At 44.9% G+C, this 26,852-nt stretch overlaps 1 protein-coding gene across 1 annotated transcript in view; it reads right to left on the minus strand.

Moving 5' to 3' along the window:
• fggy (FGGY carbohydrate kinase domain containing) overlaps positions 1-26,852 on the minus strand; it is a 274,702-nt gene that overhangs the window by 45,730 nt on the left and 202,120 nt on the right. The window contains exon 13 of the mRNA XM_067990291.1: positions 12,456-12,576. Within this exon, the coding sequence (XP_067846392.1) occupies positions 12,456-12,576 (121 nt within the window). The remainder of the gene's footprint in view (positions 1-12,455; positions 12,577-26,852) is intronic.

Consider the following 26,852-nt stretch of genomic DNA (forward strand, 5'->3'; position numbering starts at 1 on the left):
CTCTCGGCTCAGTGGGACTGCCCTTGCTTGGTTTCACTCTTATCTATCTAATTGCAGCCAGAGTATCTCCAGTAATGGCTTCTCTTCCCACCCACACACTATTATCTCTGGAGTCCCCCAAGAACCTTAGCCCCCTCCTCATCCTCATCTATTTGCTGCCCCTTGACAACATCATCTGAAGACGAGGTCAACTTCCACATGTACATTGATGATACCCAGCTTTACCTCTCCACCTCCATCTCGACATCTCCACTGCCTCCGTGTTGTCACACTGCTTGTCTGACATCCAATCCTGGATGAGCTGCAATTTCCTTCAGTTAAACATTAGGAAGACTGAAGCCATCGTATTTGAGCCTCACTACCAATTCAGTAAACGATTCCATCCCCCTCCCTGGCCAGATTGAACCAGACTGTTCACAACCTTGGTGTCGTACTTGATCCTGAGCTGAGGACCCCATATCCTCTCCATCACATAGACTGCCTACGTCCACCTCTGTAAGATCACCTGGCTCCGCCCCTGCCACAGCTCTTCTGCTGTTGAAACTCTCATCCATGTCTTTGTCACCTCTATACTCGACTATTACAGTCTTCCATCCTTCACTCTCAATAAACTTTAACTCCTCCCTATCTCTGTAACCTCCTCCAGTCCTATAACCCTCCGAGAACTCTTGGTTTCTGTGACTCTGGCCTAAGCCCTCCGCCTGTCCACCTCCCCCTCCTCTTTTAAGACCCTCCTTGAAGCACACCTCTTTTACCAAGGTTTTAGTCGCCGCCTAATATTTCCTTCTTTGGCTCAGCGTCCATATTTGTGTGATTACGCTTCTGTGAAGCATCTTTGAATGTTTTTCTATGTAAAGGTGCTATATAACTGCAAGTTCTTGTTGTGAGGAATTTATTTGCATCAATGTGTCAGAAATCCTAGTTACATTAATCTCTTCAATCCTCTCAAGCTGATACATTTTCAAACTTTCTTGCATTTATTTCTTTTTTTAAGAGTAATACTTCCTGTTTTAAGATATTTTTATATCTCCATCCCTTCCCCCAACCATGAAGCATTCATTGCCAAAAGCAAGCCAGTTCCCAGGCCTCCACTTATGCCACTTTGAACTTGTTCATTGCTAGGTACACAAAAGTGAGAAAGGGTCACTTTCCTTCTGATTTTCTCTAGCTCCCTAAAGTATCTGGCCTCTGTTCTGCTCCTCCTCTTGGCAAAATAGCTGAGAGCAGGAACTCAACATGGGGGAATGTGGTTATTAACCCACTTTCCCCAGCACAGAAAGTTGGCATACCACTTTACTTCCCACTTGCAATTTTTTTTTTACAAAACCTAAAATATGTGAAATGATAGTGGAGGCACTGGAAGTCAAACCCTCCTGCAATTTCTACAAATTCAGAAGCCAAAATAAGACAAAGAATAAATTGGTTTCATATTTCTACCAGAAACTAGTTACACTGTTAATAAAAATTGCTTCAAACATGTGTCGATAGACCAAAGCCCGACAGTCTTTACCTCTCTTACTTATCAGACCAGCACAAATGTAACCAATTCTGACAATGGGATTAAAAGAACTGATGAGCAATGGACTGGCGATTCTCTTGGTGAACAGGAACATTAAGATCATTGCATTTTGCACAGTATTTTATAGGGATAAAGGACCCCCAAAATATTCCTACATGGGCTTTGCCAATTGCATATTATTACCTGCTGATTTTATGTGCAGCAGAATAAATAAAGGATGCATCTTAATTCTAAAATTCAGCCCACAAATTCCCATTAAGTCTATGACTGCACAGTTTTGTAGTTGACACAGAGACAGAGTAGACAGAGTACTTATAAGGTTTACTGTTCAAACAGCTTAAATCTGAAAATGAATCTGCAGCACATGATAAATGATAGGCAGGAGTCTTGAGAGATCCTTTTTCAAACAATCTGATAAAAGCCACATGCACAGACAAGCCTAAGCCTCCCTGTAGGGCTGAGAGTGCATTTTAGGCATGCTACACAGTTTCCACTCTATCTGCCAATACCCTAGATAAAAAAGTACATTTTGCATGGAGTTCTAAATATGCAATTATACAGATTACATGCTAGCATGATACTAATCCTGATAAAAAGGGGATTCTGTTGCTGTGTAGCACGCATCTGCTATATATTATAATATATTTGCTGTATATGGTTATGACATGATCGTGATGTACATTTCAACCAGTAAACAGATATTATCATCGCCTATAAATCCAATAGTTTTCTTAAATTCTGAGAATGGTGCCTCTGATCGAGGACAGAATTGATTAATTCCAATCTACTACTATCATCCATTTTACAGTAAACACTGCAATAAAGCGTCAAAGATCTAGGGGGTGATTTTAGGAGGCAAATGCGGGTGCGTTGGGGGCATGAGGGCTCCGAAAATTGCGGAAATCCCGTTCGGGTTCGGAAGCCGGCTCCAATCCGCCGACTTCCGAGTTTCCCAGGGACCCACCTGTGTGCGTGCGGATGACCCAAAAACGGAAGTCCCGCCGGCAATTAAAGCTGGCGGGATGACAGTTAAAGAGCCAAATTAATCTCATTGAGGTACTTAAGGCATTTTACCTGTGACAGAGTAAGTAGTTAGAAAGAGTTTTAATGTACCTGGGTGGCTTGCCCACCGCTTCTGATTCACGCCTGGTTTCAGGGCCGGATTAGGGAACAAGAAACGAAATAAATTAAATAAAATACTATGCAAGGAAGAGAAAACACTAAATGCACCTACCTTTGAAACCTGCTCTGATGTCCGATGTCTCCAGCTCCGATGTCCCCCTCTTCACCCTCCCAATGTCCCCCTCTTCACCCTCCCGATCTTCCCCTCATGGCCCCCACTTCACCCTTCCGATGTCCCCACCTGATCGTCCCCTCTCCCTCCCCCCGGATCTTCCCCTCTTCCCCCCGCCCCCCCCCCCCCCCCATCTTCCAGTCCAGCACCGGATCATCTTCCACTCTTTCCCCCCACCCCTGGTCTTCCGTTCCAGCGCCGGATGATGTCTCTCTCTCTCTCCTTCTTGCACTCCCCCCTCGCGTTGCAGCTCCTGACGGCAGCCAGCCTGTCAATCAGGCTAGCTGCCGGGCGCGAAACCCGGAGAGGACGTTAATCACTATCAATCAACATCGATCGTGTCGGAAACGGTTAGTTTGGTTCACGCGGATATGCCACACGCCCAATCGCCCCCCGCCCCCCCCTGCTGCCATCCCGCCTCCCCGCTAATATCAAGGCCCTGATATCTAATATACCACATACAACTGTTGCCCCATGGCATTAACTTGTACCTAAGTTCTCTTGTTGATCATCATAAATTTATGCCCTCTAGTTACCAACTTATTGATCAGTGGAATGTTTTTTCATATTTACCTTACCGAAACCTTCCATAATTTTGAACACCTCTATCACTGCTCTTCTTTACCTTCTCTGGGAGTGAATTTCCTTGCCGTTTCCAACATTTTAGTGGCACTAGAATGGTGTTGCCAATATTTTAGGCACCTGAGGGTCAGAATTGTATGAAGTGGTTGGCTCCTATGTTGCACAAAACTGTCATGGGAGTGAGGTGAACTCATCCCACAGCTGCTGGCATTGAACTGCTATTGGCTGCATCTCTGGAAGGGTCTCCTGGGCAACCTGGTCTGGCCTCTCACATTTCACTGGCATGGTTCTCCAAGGGGGACAGCTAGAGGCTTGGCATTTGCTACTCTCCTGAGGAACAGCAGCATCACACAGCTATGGGTTCTGAGTGGATAGCTTATGAGCTCCTTACACTTCAAGTTGGAGGGTGGGATGCAGGCAGAAGGGAGTTGGGGAGAGATAATCCTATCGAGATGAGAAATTTGGAATACTGGGGCATGCCAAATAACTGCTACATAGTTTGTTATTTAGAGAATAATGAACACATCTCCTTCAGTGGGTAAATGCGGTACATGATGCAGCACTGAGCCACTCAAGCCAGAAAAGTATCATATTCAATCCCTAGTCTTTCCTGTGATAGCTGATTTTAGCCAGGCTGATGGTGGTGATGATACAATTTCCTATCCCAAGGTTAGAGAGAGAAGAAAATCAGCCAGAATTTCTAGTCATGATCACGACCCAATCATCTCTGCTGGATAGGATTGGACCTGGCTGTCAACCAATCTGTCAACATTCACCTTCTGGGCTGAAACATAAACAATGGCCACTCCTCCATTAATGGGAAAGCAGCTTCGGTTGAAAAGAGAGAAAACTGGATGAAAACAGAATAATGAACTCTAATCATTAAAACATTTGTGTGTACCCTTCTAATTATTGTTCTGCTTGACAGACCCATTTGAAGATTTTTTTTTGTGCGGTCCTGTTCATTTTCTTATAACTATTTCAGAATGTAATGACAATGTTGTCGTAGCACAGTGGCGTCAGGACTGTTGTTCCTCAGATGCTGACTGTGAACCTTGCTCTATAAGGCAAGGTCAGCTCATTTAGATTTTAGTGCAGTTTTCATGACCCATTGAGAATGATTTGACAGGAGCACATGAAGGTCAGGGATATCCTTTTAACAAAGCAGATTTGGGAGGGCTCAAGATTTGTTCAATAAGTTTCAGAAGGGAACAATTGGTGAAACACAGAACGTGAGTGGAGGGAAGCAAGTACAGGTACAATTGCAGAGCCACAATCTCTTGGCTGAAGAACCAACTTGAGAGCTCCTTCATCATCACTTTCTATGATTCCATGAACCTCTGAACCCAGGGATTCAAATCTCAGGGGCTGCCTACAAATGCTATTTTGGAGCTGAATATCAGCAGTTCATGCAGTCATTTAACAGCACGCCAAGTAACATTTGTCTGTGGAGCGCTTTTCGATGTCCTGAGGTCGTGAAAGACGCTATAAAATTTCAACAACTTTCTCTCTTTAATCTGTTCAGTTTGGGAACACCAATCGAGGAGTCCAGAATCTCCATCAGTGCAGATTATATGAACCCCTGATCAAGCTGCAGCCACAACGGATCGTGAGGCCACCCCAGGGCTCTGAGCGGCAGAGGTCCCCCTTGGATTAGATCTTAAGCTCAGGCTTAGATTCCAAAATGAATGATTTGACTGGTGCTCTCGAGAATTTGGGTTCCAATATACAGCAGTAGGTAGAATAGTGAGTTAGAGGGGTCTGCACCTGGTGAATCACACACCACTAATAAACTGGAGCTAGTGGAAAGGACAGTCTAGGAGATGGTTCACTGAAGGACAAGCTCAGCTCCCATTCTGAGGAGGACAGAGACGCCGACTTTAGGGGCCCAGTCTTCAAAAGAAAACTGCTTTCTGCACATATATAATTGTAAGTGGTATTGGAAAGTCTGTGGACAGGAGGTAACACCAGGGGCAGGAGGCCGCAGCAGGGGACCCTTGGGGACGGTCCCCGGCAATTGGTAGGGCTGAAAGGTTCGTGATCAGAAGAGCTGGGGGGAGGTTGGCAATCGGGACTGAGGTAGGCCGAAGGCTTCCATAAAGAGCTTGGGGGAGAGCACGCCTACTCCTCCTGGCCCATAAGGAGTGCTGAAAGAGGCACTTACCTTGGGGAGCTGACAGCTCTGGTCTCTCTTTCACTGCCGAGTTTCTCAACCCCTGGGAAACCTGTGCAGCAACGGTAAGTTTTAAATTGGGCTCCCGATTGCACTGTGGGAGCACGACTTAAATGTTAATTAAGTGTCCCGCCTCTCCACGGTGGGACATTCGGACGCCCCGTTATCTGTTGCCGTAAGAAAGGCAGCGGGCACTTGCGCGGCCTTTTGGGGTCTCGTTGCGTATATTTCACTTTTTTACCCTCCCCCGACCCTCTCCCATCCATCGTGGGTAGAGGGGGGGGGGGTTAATATCAAGGCCAAGGAGTCTGTGTCACCAGCTCATTGAGCTTTGATCAGAGCTCAAAATGGACCCATTAAGGCTCAGGCTCAACTGTCTCCATTGCCTTTGAAAGGCTGGAGAAACGTGTGTATAGGGGCTTCAATTACATCGCTGATCTTCTACAGTCTGCTCTCCGCAGTTCATTGGGAGTGATGAGCCGCAACACCAATAGGAGTAAGTTATAGTCCAGCAATTTTATTTTAAATTCACAAGCTTTCGGAGGCTTCCTCCTTCCTCAGGTAAATTTACCTGAGGAAGGAGGAAGCCTCCGAAAGCTTGTGAATTTAAAATAAAATTGCTGGACTATAACTTGGTGTTGTAAAATTGTTTACAATTGTCAACCCCAGTCCATCACCGGCATCTCCACATCACCAATAGGAGTGGCAATGGCCCAACAGGAGTGGCAGATGTTAGGGACATAGGAACAGGAGTAGGCCATTCAGCCCCTTGAGCTTGTTCCGCCATTCAATTAGATCAAGGCTGATCTGTATCTTCACTCCATCTACTCCCATTTTAGTTCCACTCTTTCTGTGCTCTTCTGCTTCTCATTTCCTTGTCTTTCGATTAGTCAACTTTTGCTAGTTATTGCTACTGACTCTTTTCTACCTCCATGTTTCCTCAATGTTGCCCCTTATCTGTTCACTGCAGATTTTTTTTGTTTCCATGAACCTCTTGTGTTCTCTTGCCCTTTTATATTCTTGTTCTGCTATATAAATGCAGGTTGTTGTTGACACCACCAGTGGTAGGAGGCTTGTAACTGTGTGCAATGTGTAACTGTTCACATTGGAAATTGTCATTATAAGTATTTACATAGTTAGTTTTAATTGTAAACGTTGACATAAAAAGCACGACTAAAGATCATAACAACAGGAAGTATGTGCATACGCAAGCTTTTTAGTCAGATATAAATTCCACATACTTACCTCTGATTCCAATAGATACAAAAGTGCACATTCAAGAAGCATTATAAAATTTTATTTCATTCTTGTAAAATGAATCTGAATACTAATAGCATCTAATGAAAGAAAGAACTTGGATTTATATAGTACTTTTTCACATCTCTCAGAAACATCCCAAAGCATCTTACACACAATGAGTTATATGCAGTCACTGCTGTTATTTAAGCAAACGCAGCAGCTATTCTGCACATAGTAAGGTATTGCAAACAGCAATGAGATTAATGATCTGTTAATCTATTTTTGTATGGTGTTAGTTGAGGGAGGAATGTTGGCCAGCACACCAGGGGAACTCCTCACTTTTCTTCAAATAGTGTCATGGAATCTTTAACATTTACTTGAACCACATCGGCATGGCCGTGGTTTAACATTTCACCCGAAGGATAGAACCTTCAAAGTGCAGCTTACCCTCAATACTGACATTGAACCTTTAGCCTGATTTATCTATTCAAGCGCTCGAATGGTGTTTGAACCCACAGCCACCTCACTCAGAGCCAAGCTGATATAGAAAACAGCAACAAAGGCCAGGACTTTCCTCAGAGCTGCTCCCACTCTGCCGCCATTACTTTGCCGGGAGTGCAGGGGAAACCCCGTCTATGTGCATATAAGCACTTCTGGTGAAGTGACGGTGTGGAATGGGAGCAGCTCTGAGGAAATGCCCAGCTAAAGATAAACTAAGCCGATCTCCTCTGATTACAGCAAATTTTGAAAAAATGTAAATATTTGAACATACAAATTTTTGAGATGATACCGATTATAAAAGTTTAATTTCACAGTGGTACTTATTTTGTTCTCAAATACAAAAATACCACATACTTAATGCCAGTTACCAATATGGTGCCATTATTGTGTGATGTTAGGAATCTGTGGGTTGCTTGACAGAAGTTCATACCACCATTCAAAAATTGCTTCATATGGATTGTCAAAGCTGTTGGCAGATGCCAGCTCACCACAATTTCTTTTACAATATATAAAATCAAGGTGGATTCTCGTTTACATTACCATCTTTTACTCTAAGAAACTGGCATGGGCACTGTGCTAATAGTTTAAGCTGTTGTAAGCCATTACCAATTGGTTCTCCACTCTCTCCATGGGATAACACAGTGCCTTTAAAATCCATTTGATAATGTCCATTTACAACGGTCAAAATATAGATCAAATGTTAACCGATCCTCAAACAATTACCTTAAAACAAAAGCAGCGCCTTAAATATAAGTGCAATCTTGATTAAAACCATATCCTACGGAGACCACACTGGACTAAAACACAGTCTTCAGATGACTGTCCACCCGGGAAATAACTTTTTCTGCTCTTTAGTTCATCTTTATTGTTTTTCGACGTTTCCTTCTTCTCCGCATTTTATATCTAATTTTTCAACCTAGTATCCATTTTTTAGGTTCAATTTTCATACTTTTTTTATTTTTACTTTCTGCCCTCTTAATAATAGATGCTGTGAACTGCAAACGATAAAGTTGAAAGCACTGAAGGTAGGCCTCAAGGATATATAATCCTTGAGGATCAACCGTACAGCTTAATTAAATCAACAGTATTCAGGAAAACTTTTTGTTACATTTTCGAAGATAGCCACTAGTCCCTATTAGGGTACTCATCACTTTTCCTCAAAAACTCAGTATAAATGAATTGTAATTATTTTCAGGAATTTTTGTGTGCTAGTGTCGTAAAAAATGAAACTGTATTCACATCAAAGAGAAGTCTGCTAATGCAGAGGAAAACTGAAACTCCAGATTTGCTCTTTTCTAATCTTTTTAAACAGGATCAATCAGGAGAGTTTCAGGCTACTGACCTTTGCTCTGTGTGATTCCAGGTATGCTTTGTGGGGATTTCCATGTCTCGAAATCAGGACCTTTGTCCAATGTTTTGTTTGCATAACTGGAGAGTTATCAGCGTTAGCAATAACTTCTGGTTGTAACTTAATCCCGAGTCGCTATTAATAGACATTTTTATTTTAAAAAACTTTTTCTTTTGATTCTAGGCTCTCATCTAGATTACAAAGGAACAATGCACCTTTACTAAGGTTCAAACATTAAAAAGTAAAAAATAAAGTAGAAAGCACGTCAGTTAATTGCAAGGAACACAGGCTGACTGAAGGCATTTTTCTGATATGCAGTAAATAGTCTCATCTGATGGGGTCGATTTCTACTCCCTTTGCATGGTGTTTACTGGGCAGTAATGGCCTCAAAATGGGGTCGGTAGTCTTGCTGCTCCGTTAACATCGGCGATGCGGCTGACACCATTTTAAAAGGGTCCTACTGCTGTGTGTCCAAAGCGCCCACCTGTTTCAGGTGATAGGCCCCTTTTAATATGGAAATCGGGGTCCGATGACGAAATAGGACCCTGATTGCCATTTTAGGTGGGAACTGGTCGGAGCCCGATTTAAATATGTTAATTAAGGCCCTTAAACAGCATACGGTTTTTCACTTTAGAAATAGAGGCATAAGTACAAAAGTAGGAAATTATGCTGAACCTTTATAAAACACTGATTAGGCCCCAGCTGGAGTATTGTGGCCAATTCTGGGCACCACACTTTAGGAAGGATGTCAAGGCCTTAGAGAGGGTGCAGGGGAGATTTACTAGAATGATGCCAGGGATGAGTGACTTCAGTTATGTGGAGAAACTAGAAAATCTGGGGTTGTTCTCCTTAGAGCAGAAAAGATTAAGGGGAGATTTGACAGAGGTGTTCAATATCATGAAGGGTTTTGATAGAGTAATTATGGAAAAACTGTTTCCAGTGGCAGAAGGGTCGGTAACCAGAGGACACAGATTTAATTGGCGAAAGAACCAGAGGCGACATGAGGAATTTTTTTTTTTACAGAGCGTGTTGTTATGATCTGGAATGTACTGCCTGAAAGGGTGGTGGAAGCTAATACAATAGTAACTTTCAAAAGGGAATTGGATAAACACAGCACCAAACTGCTGACCACCCATCTTCCCTTCATGGCCCCCATGTTAGCTGATATTGTTAACGGTTCCCTCTCCTCAGGTACTGTCCCCTTCAAATCTGCCGTCATCACACCTCTCCTCAAAAAACCCACCCTTGACCCCTCTGTCTTTGCAAACTACTGGCCCATCTTCAACTTCCCTTTCCTTTCCAAAGTCCTTGAACGTGTTGTCGCCTCCCAAATCCGTGCCCATCTTTCCCGCAACTCCATGTTTGAATCCCTCCAATCAGGTTTTCGTCCCTGCCACAGTACTGAAACGGCCCTTATCAAAGTCACAAATGACATCCTATGTGACTGTGACCATGATAAACTATCCCTATTTGTCCTTCTCGACCTGTCTGCAGCCTTTGACATGATTGGCCACACCATCCTCTTCCAACGCCTCTCCTCCATCGTCCAGCTGGATGGGACTGCGCTCGCCTGGTTCCATTCTTATTTGTCCAGTCCTAGCCAGAGAATCACCTGCAATGGCTTCTCTTCCTGCTCCTGCACCGTTACCTCTGGAGTCCCCCAAGGATCTAACCTTGACCCTCTCCTATTCCTCATTTACATGTTGCCCCTCTGTGACACCATCTGAAAACACGACATCGGGTTCCACGTGTACACTGACGACACCCAGCTCTACCTCACAACCACCTCCCGTGACCCCTCCACTGTCTCTCATTTGTCACACTGCTTGTCCGACATCTAGTACTGGATCAGCAAAGATTTGCTCCAACTAAATACTGGGAAGACTGAAGCCATTGCCTACGATCCCCACCACAAACTCCGTTCCCTAGCTACTGACTCCATCCCTCTCCCTGGCCATTGTCTGAGGCTGAACCAGACTGTTCGCAACCTTGGTATCCTATTTGACCCTGAGATGAGCTTCCGACCACATACCCGCTCCATCACCAATACCACCTACTTCCACCTCTGTAACATCTCCCGTCTCCGCCCCTGCCTCAGCTCGTCTGCTGCTGAAAACGTCATCCATGCATTTGTTACCTCTAGACTTGATTATTCCAATGCTCTCCTGGCTCACCTCCCATCTTCCACCCTCCATAAACTTGAGCTGATCCAAAACTCTGCGACCTGTAACCTAACTCGCACCAAGTCTCGTTCACCCATTACCTCTGTGCTCACTGACTTACATTGGCTCCTGGTCCGGGAATGCCTCGATTTTAAAATTCTCATCCTTGTTTTCAAATCCCTCCATGGCCTTGCCCCTCCTTATCTCTGTAATCTCCTCCAGCCATACAACCCTCCGAGATCTCTGCGCGCCTCCAATTCTTGCCTCTTGCGCATGCCTGATTTTAATCACTCCACCATCGGCAGCCGTGCCTTCAGCTGCCTAGGCCCTATGCTCTGGAATTACCTCCCTAAACCTCTCTGCCTCTCTCTCCTCCCTTAAGACGCTCCTTAAAATATACCTCATTGACCAATATCTCCTTATGCGGCTCAGTGTCAAATTTTGGTTGAAAATGGCTCCTGTGAAGTGCCTTGGGAGATTTTACTACGTTAAAGGCGCTAATATAAATTCAAGTTGTTGTTATTGTTGTGTGGCTATGGGGAAAGAGCTGGGGAGTGGAATTAATTGGATAGCTCTTTCAAAGAGCCGGCACAGGCACGATGGGCTGAATGGTCGTCTTCCGTGCTGTATCCTTCTATGATTCTGTGAATCTAAGCTGCTTATCTCTAGGTTCTAACAAAAGGCCATCGACCTGAAACGTTAACCATATCTTTCTCTCTCCACAGATGCTGCTCGACCTGCTGAGTGCTTTTAGCATTTTCTGTTTTTATTTTAGAAAGATTACCTACTTCATCTTCTAAGATTCTCCATATACTGCTAGCATGATCCAGCACTGGAGCAGAATCTGCTGGGGAAAAAACACATAGGGGAACAGCCTCCTTTGAGACAGATTGTGATATCACAACGATAGTGGTGTCCCCATGAGACTTTTCCTGTTCCTTCATTGTATTTCAATGCCAACCCTGCCTGGAGCATCAGATTGTTTCCCTAGCAATGGAATGAACAAGTTGCCCTGTTCAGTGCAGCATCTTTCTATACCTTTAGGTTGTGGGTTCAAGCCCCACTCCAGAGACTTGAGCACAAAATCTAGGCTGACACTCCAGTGCAGTACTGAGTGAGTGCTCCGCTGTCGGAGGTGCCGCTTTTCGAATGAGACATTAATCCGAGGCCCCGTCTGCCCTCTCAGTTGGATGTAAAAGATCCCATGGCACTATTTTGAAGAAGAACAGGGGAGTTTTTCCCAGTGTCCTAGCCCATATTTATCCCTCAACAACATCACTAAAAAAAACAGATTATCTGGTCAGTATCATATTGCTGTTTGCGGGACCTTGCTGTGTACAAATTGGTTGCCACGTTTCCTACATTACAATAGTGATTACACTGCAAAAAACAAGTAGTCCATTGGCTGAAAAGTACTTTGGGACATCCTGAGGACATGAAAGGCGTTATATATATGCAAGTCTTTCTTTCTTTCAGGTCATCATGATACGTAGTTCTCTCTTTCTCTATTTGTTAGTCAATTAATTAGTTAATTGTTATGCTCCTTAGTTAGAGTTTAGAAAAGAATTTAACCTCCCAAATTGTTGCATTACCCATATTACCTCCCCCACTCCCCCTGCCCCTCCCCACTTACCAACCTGAAATATCTGAATGCATTTGGACAAATAGAAGATTCTTGCTCAATCCACCACACATAAAAAGAGTGTTGACCTGATGTCCTGCTCTCTGCATTGTTTCCAATATGTGACGTGTTCCCAGCTGGATAAAGGTAAATAGAACCATCAATTTAAATGCAGAATCTATCAAATAGTTGCTATTCTTTGTCGTTAGATTCATCATTAATAGATTTTCAGAAGAACTGCCATTTTGATAAGATGCAATAAAACAATTTAAGCACAAAATGCCAATTACAGTTACATCCTCCAAAATATGGGGTGAGAAATTTGACTCATGCCCAGAACCGGCAATGTCCCAGCCTGAGGTCCAAGCCAAATTCAGCTTCAGGCCTCATTAAATGCCGTTGGTGAGCTGCGGTTGCCAAACAGGCTGCCCTCTGCAGCTCGCCGGTTGGGGAGGGCGGGAAATTGGCCAGTTCCTACGCTGAGCAGGCTGGGTCTGAGGGGGGTGGCAATCCCGTGGCGGGGAGGGGTTGTATGCACTGATAGTGGGCTGGAGTTTTCTTGTTGGCCAAGAGGAACGCTCCTCCTTCTCCTTTGTTGGGCCATTTTTGAGTGGCCTCCAGCAATCCTTTTAAGGATCGTCGGTTAGGTCACTCAATGCCTGGTACAACTGGGGCATACATAGTGCAAGCTCCATCCATTGGTACCTGAATTTCACATCGGGGTCCTACAAGCGGCGTCAGGCCCCGATTCGCATATTTAAGGAGCCGAACGCCTGTTTCAGGCAGATGCCCTAGACAACTAAAATTTTCCTGAGGCAATATAGAATCCGGTGCACTTCTAGAGTAGTTCAGGCGCAGCAGATTGCAATGCAAAATTTGGGGTTCTAATGCTAATATTACATTGGGAAAAAGGGCAGCCACGAGTTGAATTTCTGCCTCATGGTGTAATTTTCCTCAGTAAAACATTTAATCTTTAATATCATTTCTGTGAGTTCCTTTCTACAGTTTTGGACATACTTTGATTACATTGTTTAATTCAAGGGAGCTCTCAAGACTTATATCTGACTGGTGTGGAAAGGAAAAAAAGGTAAGTGTAAGTGTGCATTTAACAAAACTGGCACAAGCCACTTGGATGAGTTACTATGTGACATTTGTCCCAATATCTATAGGGAGGGAGGGAGGGAGGAGGTTTAGCAGCCAGAAAACCCAGAAGTATGGGTTTCCCGGAGGTCCTGCCGTACCTGATTTAAATTTTTTGACTCTGTTTCTCAGCCGGCAGCCAGCCAGCCAGATTGAGAGGTTCACTGGCTGTCAGGGGGGAAGGCCTGCGGCACCAGGTTGCAGTCGTGGAACAGGGAGAAGGGAGCGAGGAAGAGATTGTGGGTCGGGGGGGGGGGGGGGGGGTGGCTGTGGACAGATTGGGGGGACCATGGATAGATCTGGGGGGGCGGAGAGATTGGGTTGGGAGGAAAGGCGGGGGGGGGGGAAGTGAAGATCGCGGGCCATGGATAGATCGGGGTGGGGGGGGACATGATCGCGGGGGTCTGATCGCGGGGAAGGAAGCAGGTTTGCTTGGTAAGCTGGGGGGAAGCACTCCTGCTTTTCAGAAGGCCTTCGATAAGGTACCGCATAGTAAACTCATGACTCAGGTCGGAGCATGTGTTATCAGGGGACAAGTACCAGAATGGATAGCAAGCTGGCTACAAAACAGAAAACAGAGAGTAGGGGTTAAAGGTTGTTGCTCGGACTAGCAAAAGATGGGAAGTGGTGTTCCACAAGGTTCAGTGCTGGGACCACTGCTGTTCACAATTTACATAAACGATATGGACTCGGGAATTGGAAGTACAATTTCAAAATTCGAGATTGACACCAAATTGGGGGGTATAGTTCATAGGAGGTCTGCATCAAAATACAGGAAGACATTAATAAACTTGTAGAATGGGCGTGTAATTGGCAAATGAATTTCAATATAGATAAGCGTGAGGTATTACATTTTAGTAGGAAGAATAAGGGGGCCACATACTGCTTGGAAAATAAGAGTCTAAATGGGGTGGAGGAGCAGAGGGATCTAGAGATACACAAATCACTAAAGCAGAGACACAGGTTAATAAGGTCATAAAAAAATCAAACCAAACACTGGGATTTATTTCTGGAGGGATAGAATTGAGAAGCAGGGAAGTTATCTTAAACTTGTGTAGAACCTTGTTTAGACCACACTTGGAATACTGTGAACAGTTCTGGTCTCCATATTATAAAAAGGATATAGAGACACTGGAGAAGTTGCAAAAAAGATTCACTTGGATGATACCAGAACTGAAAGGTTATACCTATCAGGAAAGATTGAGCAGGCTGGGGCTCTTTTCTCTAGAAAAGAGAAGACTGAGGAGTGACCCGATAGAGGTCTTTAAGATTATGAAAGGATTTGATAGGGTAGACGTAGAGATGATGTTTCCACTTGTTGGGGAGACCAGAACTAGGGGCTATAAATATAAGATAGGCACTAATAAATCCAATAAGGAATTCAGGAGAAACTTCTTTATCCAGAGAGTGGTTAGAATGTAGAAGTCGCTACCACAAGGAGACAAGGAATAGTTGAGGCAAATAGCATAGATGCATTTAAGGGAAAGCTAGATAAACACAAGGGAGAAAGGAATAGAAGGATATGCTGATAGTGTTAGATGAAGTCAGGAGGGAGGAGACTCGTGTGGAGCATAAACACTGGCATGGACCTGTTGGGCCAAAAGACCTGTTTCTGTGCTGTAGGTTCTATGTAATTCTATGTAACATATTTAAATAACTGACCTGCCTCTGGAGAGCAGGTTAGTCGCCGGCCCCCCATCCCGTCTCCGTTAAAACCAGAAGTTGGAGGTGGGTTGGGGTCGGGTTTCCCACTTTTGAATTTTTAATACCCCCGCCCCTCTTCTGCCCATCCTGAGGGTTAAAATCCCCCCCTGAATGCCTGTGGAGTTGCACACAGTCTGAGTCGCAGCTTCGTAAGAAGGATAAGAGAGCATAAATGGGAGGCATCAAAAAAGGCACACATAAATAATAATAAAATGTACCCTGTGTCTTTTACAGAGCAAACTCTATTCACTCTGCCCCTCCTGAAGAAAATACAGATTGACAAGTGGCAAAAAACAAAAATAAGCTCCTGTTATTTTTAGAAAAGGCACACAGGCAATTTAGCAGAGTACAAAAATAGCTTTCTCAGTTGCATAGTTCTCAAGCACTGCAGCAGCAACTTATATTTTTCCACCAAAAATTAAGATGCTCCTCTGCAGCAGTGGTGGAACTCCCTCTTGGTGGCAGGAATTTTGCCAGGAGCCCACTGTTCATGGATAATCACCTCCGACCCAGGAAAATGGGTCAGGGTTGCAACATTGTTGGGTGATCGGGTGGAAGTGCTGCCCTGCCAGATTACTGCCACAAAGAGAACAATCCAGCCCAGGGAGTCTTAATGTGACACAAAGGCTTATAATAGTATCTACAGCATTTTCTGAATTACAAGTATTTTCTAAATTAAGTTTGTAACTTGTTAAAATGTGTGGTATAACCTGATAACAGAATTCATTCCACTCGTAATAAGACAATGATAACTTGCTTTTGGCATCCCCACTTGCAAGTTTTCAAGTTTTTCTCTTAATTTGTAAATATGACAAATGCTTAAAGTCTGTATAAGGCATTCATATATTTAACAGCTTGAACAAGTCTGGGATTATTTTCATGTAATGCAGGGAGTCCCTTGAGGTGTTAGTATTCAAAAAGGGCAACAAGTCAAAACTGGGCAACTACAGGCCCATTTAGCTTGATTTTGGTTATATGCACTGTATGGCCATTTTGACGGAAGAGCTATTAGAGACTCTCAACTTGGATTCTGGAAAGGAGGTCATGTTCCACAAACCTGGTTGACATTTTTGTGGAAGTTACTAGGTTGGTGGATGTAGATAGCCCGTTTGATATTATATAACTTCATTTTCAAAAAGCTTTTGACAAGGTGCTACACAATAAGTTACTTACTGTGGGATTAGCTGTCAGATTTTGGGTTGGATAAGGAACTTGTTGCATTCTTGTAGACAGAAGGCTGTTCTTAATGGCAGCGTTCTGCATGGGTCTGGTCATTAGTGGAATCCCACAGCAGTTATGTGAGAGAGAGAGAGCAAAAGAGAGAAAGAAAAAGAGAAAGAGAGAAAGAAAGAAAGACTTGCATTTATATAGCACCTTTCACGACCTCAGGATGTCCCACAGTGCTTTACAGCTGATGAAGTACTTTTGAAGTGCAATCACTGTTGCAATGTAGGAAACACGGCAGCCAATTTACACATAGCAAGCTCCCACAAGCATCAATGTGATAATGACCAGATAATCTGTTTTAGTGATGTTGGTTGAGGGATAAATATTGGCCAGGACATTGGGGAGAACTCCTCTGCTCTTCTTCTAAATAGTGCCGTGGGATCTTTTACGTCCACCTGAGGAGGCAGACGGGGCCTCGGTTTAACATCTCATCCAAAAGACGGCACCTCCAACAGTATAGCACTCCCATAGTACTGCATTGGAAAGTGAGCCTGGATTTTGTGCTCATGACCCATGACCTTCTGACTCAGAGGTGAGGGAGCTACCAACTGAGCCACGGCCGACACTCAGCAATGTTAAGACCATTGCTCTTCATCATCTTTATCAATGATCTGGTTGAAGGCATATGGGGAACTGTCCGCAAGTTCATGGATGATACAAAGATTTGTGCAGGTGTTCGAACCTTAGATAAGAAAAATAGATTGCAAGCAGATCTAGATGCCATGGGAGAATGAACAATGTAATTTAATATAGTTAAATATAGTGTTATGCATGTGTACACCATGCAGGGTTACGAACTTAAGGCTGTTGCGCAAGAGAAAGACCTAAGTGTCATCGTACATGAATCACTGAAAGTTCACGATCAGTGCTGAAAGGCTATTACAAATGCAAATACAGTACTGGCATGTATTGCCAAGATGATCAAATACAAAATAAAAGATATTATACTGTTCTTGTGCAAGACCTTGCTCAGGCCTTATCTAGAACACTGGGTCCAGTTTTGGTCTCCTCACATGGTGGGTGATATAGAAGCGCTGGAAAAGGTTCAGAGGAGGGCCAGTAGATTTGTATTTAGTTCACAGGCCGTTAGTTACAATAGGCTTAGAAAGCATTTACGCTAGAAAAGCATAACCTTTGAGATTTGATTGCAATCTCTAAAATAAGGAAAGAATTGGATTTGGTCCATGTGGATAGGCTACTTGATTTAGATAGATCAGGGAGGACTAGGGGACATGAGGACAAGTTATGTAAACATAGAACTAGGTTAGATATTAGAAGATAATTCTTTTCACAGAGAGGCGTCGACCTATGATACCAGTTGCCGGTTCATGCAGTGAGTGTGGATTCACTGCAAATGTTCAAAAGGAAGCTGGACATGTTCCTAACTGTGGCCCACATCACTGCGAATAAAAGGTGGGTGGGGTATTGGGGCATGTGTCTCACAGTCACTGTGGTCTCTCGGAACTTGTTTGATCACCTTTGGGACAACAGGCTGACACAATCGTACTCAGTATCATATCTATCAACCAACATCCCATTCTCCTCCATCACCATCTCTGCGTACGTTCTCTCCTACTGGCAGGACAGACCTACCAGAGGTGGGGACACAGTGCTAAACAGTCAGGTGGGAGTGGCCCTGGAAGTCCTCAACATAGACTCTGGAGCCTATGAAGTTTCATGGCTTCAGGTCAAATAAGGAGAAAAAGAAACTTTTTGCTGATCATTACCTACTCCCCCACTCAACCGACGAATCAGTGCTCCTCCATGTTGAATCACTTGGAGGAAGCTTTGAGGGAAGTAAGGGAACAGAATGCACTCTGGATGGGGACTTAATTCTCCACCACCAAAAGTGGCTCGGTAGTCCTGAGCTGGCCGAGACCTGAAGGACAGAGTTGCCAGGCTGCGCCTGCGTCAGGTGTGAGGGAACCAACAAGAGGAAGTACTCTACCTTTTGCAGACACCTCTGTCGTCACAGCATTGGTAGGAGTGACCACCACGCAGTACTTGTGAAGACAAAGTCTTGTCTCCACAGTGAAAGCATCCTTCATCATGAGGCACGACAGCTCTGCTCAGTGGGACAGACTAAGGACGGATCTGGTAGCCCAAACTGGGCATCTATGATTCTCTAACCTCATGGCTCAACATATTCCTCATGCTCATCACCACCAAGCCAAGAGACCAACTCAGTTCAGTGAAAAGTAGCACCACGCATACCTTAGAATGAGGCATCAACCTAGTGAAGCTACAACACAGGGCTACCTGTATGTATGATGTGGAGATGCCGGTGGTGGACTGGGGTTGACAAATGTAAACAATCTTACAACACCAAGTTAAAGTCCAACAATTATACCTGTATGTAAACACCAAATGCAGCAGGTTATAGATGGAGCTAAGACATCCCACAACCAACAGATCAGAGCAAAACTCTCTAGCCCTACCACATCCAGTCGAGAATGGTAGTGGATAACCAAAGCTAACAGGAGGCAGAGACAACATGAGCATACCCATACGCAACCATGATGGAGCCCAGCACATGAACATGGGCAAGGAAACCTCCTGCTGATTACCACCTACCGTCCTCCCTCAGCTGATGTACCGGGTACGGTAGCATAGTGGTTATGTTACTGGGCTAGTAATCCAGAGGCCTGGACTAAAATCGAGAATCATGAGTTCAAATCCCGCCACGACAGCTGGCGAATTTAAATTTAATTAATTAAATTCAATTAATTAAATAAAAATCTGGAATTAAAATACTAGTATCAGTAATGATGGCCATGAAACTACCGGATTGTCGTAAAAACCCATCTGGTTCACTAATGTCCTTTAGGGAAGGAAGCCTGCTGCCCTTACCCGGTCTGGCCTATATGTGACTCCAGACCCACAGCAATGTGGTTGATTCTTAATTGCCCTCTGAAATGGCCTAGCAAGCCACTCAGTTGTAAAATCTCACTACGAAAAGTCATAATAAGAATAAAACCGGACGGACCACCCGGCATCGGACCACTAGGCACCGGACACGACAACGGCAAAACACCAAGCCCATTCAACCCTGCAAGGTCCTCCTTACTAACATCTGGGGACTTGTGCCAAAATTGGGAGAGCTGTCCCACAGACTAGTCAAGCAACAGCCTGACATAGCCATACTCACAGAATCATATCTTTCAGCCAACGTCCCAGACTCTTCCATCACCATCCCTGGGTACGTCCTGTCCCACCGGCAGGACAGACCCACCAGAGGTGGCGGTACAGTGATATACAGTCAGGAGGGCGTGGCCCTGGGAGTCCTCAACATTGACGCTGGACCCCATGAAATCTCATGGCATCAGGTCAAACATGGGCAAGGAAACCTCCTGCTGATTACCACCGACCGTCCTCCCTCAGCTGATGAATCAGTCCTCCTCCATGTTGAGCACCACTTGGAGGAAGCACTGAGGGTAGCAAGGGCACAAAATATACTCTGGGTGGCTCGGTAGCACCACTACTGGCCGAGTCCTGAAGGACATAGCTGCTAGACTGGGCCTGCGGCAGGTGGTGAGGGAAAAACTTACTTGACCTCGTCCTCACCAATCTACCTGTCGCAAATGCATCTGTCCATGACAGTATTGGTAGGAGTGACCACCGCACAGTCCTCGTGGAGATGAAATCCCGTCTTCGCACTGAGGACACCATCCAACGTGTTGTGTGGCACTACCACTGTGCTAAATGGGATAGATTCAGAACAGATCTAGCAGCTCAAAACTGGGCATCCATGAGGCGCTGTGGGCCATCAGCAGCAGCAGAATTGTATTCCAGCACAATCTTTAAACTCATGGCCCGGCATATTCCTCACTCTACCATTACCAACAAGCCAGGGGATCAACCCTGGTTCAATGAGGAGTGTAGAAGAGCATGCCAGGAGCAGCACCAGGCGTACCTAAAAATGAGGTGCCAACCTGGTGAAGCTACAACTCAGGACTACATGCATGCTAAACAGCGGAAGCAACATGCTATAGACAGAGCTAAGCGATTCCACAACCAACGGATCAGATCAAAGCTCTGCAGTCCTGCCACATCCAGTCGTGAATGGTGGTGGACAATTAAACAACTAACGGGAGGAGGAGGCTCTGCAAACATCCCCATTCTCAATGATGGCGGAGTCCAGCACGAGAGTGCAAAAAACAAGGCTGAAGCGTTTGCAACCATCTTCAGCCAGAAGTGCCGAGTGGATAATCCATCTCAGCCTCCTCCCGATATCCCCACCATCACGGAAGCCAGTCTTCGGCCAATTCGATTCACTCCACGTGATATCAAGAAACGGCTGAGTGCACTGGATACAGCAAAGGCTATGGGCCCCGACAACATCCCAGCTGTAGTGCTGAAGACTTGTGCTCCAGAACTAGCTGCGCCTCTAGCCAAGCTGTTCCAGTACAGCTACAACACTGGCATCCACCCGACAATGTGGAAAATTGCCCAGGTATGTCCTGTCCACAAAAAGCAGGACAAATCCAATCCGGCCAATTACCGCCCCATCAGTCTACTCTCAATCATCAGCAAAGTGATGGAAGGTGTCGTCGACAGTGCTATCAAGCGGCACTTACTCACCAATAACCTGCTCACCGATGCTCAGTTTGGGTTCCGCCAGGACCACTCGGCTCCAGACCTCATTACAGCCTTGGTCCAAACATGGACAAAAGAGCTGAATTCCAGAGGTGAGGTGAGAGTGACTGCCCTTGACATCAAGGCAGCATTTGACCGAGTGTGGCACCAAGGAGCCCTAGTAAAATTGAAGTCAATGGGAATCAGGGGGAAAACTCTCCAGTGGCTGGAGTCATACCTGGCACAAAGGAAGATGGTAGAGGTTGTTGGAGGCCAATCATCTCAGCCCAAGGACATTGCTGCAGGAGTTCCTCAGGGCAGTGTCCTTGGCCCAACCATCTTCAGCTGCTTCATCAATGACCTTCCCTCCATCATAAGGTCAGAAATGGGGATGTTCGCTGATGACTGCACAGTGTTCAGTTCCATTCGCAACCCCTCAGATAATGAAGCAGTCCGAGCCTGCATGCAGCAAGACCTGGACAACATCCAGGCTTGGGCTCATAAGTGGCAAGTAACATTCGCGCCAGATAAGTGCCAGGCAATGACCATCTCCAACAAGAGAGAGTCTAACCACCTCCCCTTGACATTCAACGGCATTACCATCGCCGAATCCCCCACCATCAACATCCTGGGGGTCACCATTGACCAGAAACTTAACTGGACCAGCCATATAAATACTGTGGCTACAAGAGCAGGGCAGAGGCTGGGTATTCTGCGGCGAGTGACTCACCTCCTGACTCCCCAAAGCCTTTCCACCATCTACAAGGCACAAGTCAGGAGTGTGATGGAATACTCTCCACTTGCCTGGATGAGTGCAGCTCCAACAACACTCAAGAAGCTCGACACCATCCAAGATCAAGCAGCCCGCTTGATTGGCACCCCATCCACCACCCTAAACATTCACTCCCTTCACCACCGGCGCACTGTGGCTGCAGTGTGCACCATCCACAGGATGCACTGCAGCAACTCGCCAAGGCTTCTTCGACAGCACCTCCCAAACCCGCGACCTCTACCACCTAGAAGGACAAGGGCAGCAGGCGCATGGGAACAACACCACCTGCACGTTCCCCTCCAAGTCACACACCATCCCGACTTGGAAATATATCGCCGTTCCTTCATTGTCGCTGGGTCAAAATCCTGGAACTCCCTTCCTAACAGCATTGTGGGAGAACCGTCACCACACGGACTGCAGCAGTTCAAGAAGGCGGCTCACCACCACCTTCTCGAGGGCAATTAGGGATGGGCAATAAATGCCGGCCTTGCCAGCGACGCCCACATCCCGTGAACGAATAAAAAAAATAAAAAAAATGTGTCTGCAAGTGTCTTAAGCCAAAGTGTCCATTTGGATAATCCTACTCAGCCTCCTCCTGAGTTCCCCATCATCATAGATGCCAGTCTTAAGCCAATTCAGTTCACTCCACATAAAATTAAGGAGTAGCTGAGTGTACTGGACAAGCAAAGGCTATGGTGACAACATCCCGGCTGTAAAACTGAAGATCTGTGTGACCTGAACTAGCTGTTCCCCTCGTCAAGCTATTCCAGGATAGCTATGACAATAACATCTACATAACAATGTGAAATATTTCCCATGTGTGCCCTATCCACAAAAAAAGGATAAATCTAACCTAGAAAATTAATGCCCAATCAACCTCCTCCCAATCAGTCAAGTGATGGTAGAAGTCATTAATAGTGCCATTGACCAAAACATACTCACTAATAACCTGCTCACCGAAGCCCAGCTCAAGTTCTACAAGAACCACTTGCCTCCAGACCTTGCCACAGCATTGATTCAGACATGGATGCAAGAGCTGAATGCCAGAGGAGTGGTGATAGCAGCTATCCTTTACATCAAGGCAGAATTTGACCATGTATGGCACCAAGGAGCTCCAGCAAACCTGAGGTCAATGGGGGTCAGAGGGAAAACTCTGCAATTGCTGGAGTCATACCTGGTACAAACAAAGATAGTCACGGCTGCTGGTGGCCAATTATCGCAAAAGCTTCTCAGGGAGGCGCTCTAGGTCCAACCATCTTCAGTTGCGTCACAATGTTGCTTCCTCTGTTCGCTAATGATTTCAGTGTTTCGCTCCATTCACAATCCCTCTGATAATGAAGTGTCCCATGCCAGCCTACATCAGGACTTAGCCAACATCCAGGTTTAGGTTAGCAAGTGGCAGACAACAGCCGTGCCACATAAGTGCCAAGTAATGACCATCTTGAACAAGAGAAAGTGCAGCCAATAGCCCCTGGCCTTCAATGACATCACTATCACTGAGTCCCCTCCCATCAATATCTTGGGAGGGCTCACCTTTGATCAGAGGCTCAATTGGACCAGCCACAGCAACACAATGGGTACGAGCTGGACACAGGCTGGGTATTCTGCAACAACTGGCTCGCCTCCTGACCCCTCAAAGCCTTTCCACCATCTATAAGACTCAAGTCAGCGGTGAGATGGAATACTCACCATTCACCTGGATGAGTCCAGCCACAGCAACACTTAAATAGCACCTACAGGATGCACTGCAGCAACTCACCAAGATTACTTGGATAGCACCTCCCATTCCTGAGATGTCTACCACCAAGAAGGAAAAGAGGAGCAATGTTCCATGATCTCTAAGCTCCCCTCCAAGTTGCACACCAACTTGACTTTTTTATATATCACAATTCCTTGGTCAAGTATGGGTCACTGGGTCAGTATCCTGGAATTTCCTACCTAACACCATCATGGGGCCACGAGGACTCAGGCGATTCAAAAAGGTTTAATGCACACAATCACTTTCAAAGTTATTCACTTTGGTAGGAAGAATAGAAAAACAGAATATTTCTTAAATGGTGACAAACTATTAAATGTTGGCATTCAGAGGGATTTGGGTGTCCTTGTACATGAAACAGGGAAAGTTAACATGCAGGTACAGCAAGCAGCAAGGAAGGCAAATGGTATGTTGGTCTTTATTGCAAGGGGGATGGAGTACAAGAGTAAGGAAGTCTTGCTGCAATTGTACACGGCTTTGGTGAGACCACACCTGGAGTACTGTGTACAGCTTTGGTCTCTTTACCTAAGGAAGGATATGCTTGCCTTAGAGGTGGTGCAATGAAGGTTCACTAGATTGATTCCTGGTATGAGAGGGTTGTCCTGTGAGGAGAGATTGAGTAGAATGGGCCTATACTCTCTGGAGTTGAGAAGAATGAGAGGAGATCTCATAGATATGTATAAGATTCTGAGAGGGCTTGACAGGGTAGATGCTGAGAAGCTATTTCCCCTGGCTGGAGAGTCTAGAACTAGGGGGGCATAGTTTTAGAATAAGGGTACGGCCATTTAGGACTAAGATGAGGATAAATTTCTTCACTCAGAGGGTTGTGAATCTTTGGAATTCTTTACCCCAGAGGGCTGTGGATGGTCAGTCGTCGAGTATATTCAAGGCTGAGATCGATAGATTTTTGGACTGTAAGGGAATCAAGGGATATGGGGATCGGGCGGGAAAGTGGAGTTGAGGTCAGGCATGATTTTATTGAATGGCGGAGCAGGCTCGAGGGGCTGTATGGCCTACTCCTGCTCCTATTTCTTATATTCAGAGAAACTAGCAATTGGCAATAAATACAGCCTTACCTGCGCCAACCACATGCCAAAAACAAAACATTTTTTACTCCATTTTGAAATCCTCCCATTGCCTCTCACCCTCCTCCAAATCTTTTCCAAATACTTTCCCTGAGCTAGCCAGCACAAGATGTATAAGACCAGGGTGGAATGACTTGCTTTCCAATCTTGTCTCCTTCGCTGTTGGGAAGCTCTTCACTCTACATTGCCTCTCACAATTGCTGGTTGAAATTGGGAACTTATTCTGCACCTCTACTTTGATATTCCACGGGTAGTCACTGAGTATACTATGTGAATATTAAAAATTGCTTTTATCAATTGATCATCTATTTCTCCTTTTATTTAAAATTAAATCTCTAGCGAACAATTGGAACAAGTACAGCTCCCCAGAGATCAGTTCCATAGAAGTAGATGTGAGTCCACTAAAGCTAACCACCTATCAACAACATAAGCAAACAGGAATCAATTGTTTAGAACTCTAGTTTGTGTTGTTCATACATTTAAGGCATTCATGTTTTTATCACACATCATGATTTACATCAATTAAAAAACCCTGACATTCATGTCATTTATTTTATTGACATTTAATTTTTTTTTACTGAAGCCACAGACAGGAAGACTCGATCATTCCAATTTAATACCCCACAGTTACAATCAAATCTCCTAGTTCATTAACAAGTGCAATGAAAAGTTTTCATAATGCATTCTGCCCCCATACAATTAGCGGTGAGCAAACAGGACAATAATGGAGCTAAACAAACTCAAACTTTGGCTCCAGAATTATCCATGGAACTTTTCAGCAGCCATCTCATTTACTGTTTGGCTCCAAAAGTATTTTCTTGCACATTGCCTGCCCTTTCACAGCAAGTACTGGAGCAAAGAATGTAATTGATATTGCAAAGCTATGAGTGACTATTTTTTTAAACTTTCAGGTAGTGGAAGCTGCCATGGGATGAAGAATCTGCTTAATTTAACTTTTGGAAACCTAGGAAATACCATCATTAGATTACCAGAGAGAAGGATCAAATGCCTGGATCAGCAGAGAGTCGTCAGCCTCCACTAAGCTACAGAGTCTGAAATAAATTATATAGTTATACACACAGACACCACAGGCAGAAACAACTATTTCCTAGCTAATATTAGCATTTTCTCTCTGTGCATGCAAAGTACTATCATAGGGCAGATTCCATTTCACAAGCCCCAGAGGACAATTAGGCCCTGATATTCCTCATCAGAATATCCCAATAGCAGTTGTTTCCAGGACATTCCAATGATGAAAAATGGTCAGAGATTTGTAATTCTGCATCTCTGGCCTAGTATCGCTCAATGGCTTTTAAGGGGTTGTCATGAGTGGGGGTGCCAGCATTAAGTCTGGGTGCGGCGGGAAATTGCAACTTTTATTAAAATGAAGTAAAAGTGATGTTTCATCATCACCCGCATGACTGGACGTAGGTCAGGTGCAAGCAACGCCCGTATAAATTGGATGTTGACAAACATGTGGTGGCACTAGAGAAAGGAAGTCATTTAAAGGGTCAGGCAGCAACTGTTTGCAGTGGAGAATTTAAATAATTACAAAATCATTATCAAATTGGAAACGGCCCAATCTGAATTGGAGTCATGCCTCTGCTTCCCCATCTCCTGGCTCCTTATTCATGTCAGGATACTGAACTTGCAGGGCCAGCTCTTCCAATTTGGAGATAGATTGATGTGTTGCGAGTCCTCTCCTGGTCCTCCTCTTCTCCCTCTTCTTTTGCACATTTTTTTTTTATATAAAGGTTGTCATGTTTCAGGATTTCAGACTATACTGCCACAGCGGACCTTTGCAGAATATATGTTGAGAATGCTATTATTGAACTAAACTTAGTTCTCAAGAGGGGAGATTTACAAGACAGTAGGGCTGGTAAGTGTATATATTTAGACCCTGGCCTGGATTTTAACTGCCAGCGGGTTTCTGGCGAGTTAATCCCGTGGCAGAATGAGTCGGCCTATTTTAATAGCTGGGCCACAATTAAATCCTGTCGGCCGACTTCCCGCCTGTTCTGGGTGGGAAGTCAGCTGGAAGCAGTGGAAAATTGGAGGCCTGGAGGCCAAGCGCCAACACAAGGTAAGTGGCGGTATCAGGTTCCTACTCCTCCTGGCCCCACAAAAGAAAGAAAATCACTTACCTTTCTCGGC

The sequence above is a fragment of the Heptranchias perlo genome, chromosome 9, assembly GCF_035084215.1.
Source record: "Heptranchias perlo isolate sHepPer1 chromosome 9, sHepPer1.hap1, whole genome shotgun sequence".
Classification (NCBI taxonomy): domain Eukaryota; kingdom Metazoa; phylum Chordata; class Chondrichthyes; order Hexanchiformes; family Hexanchidae; genus Heptranchias; species Heptranchias perlo.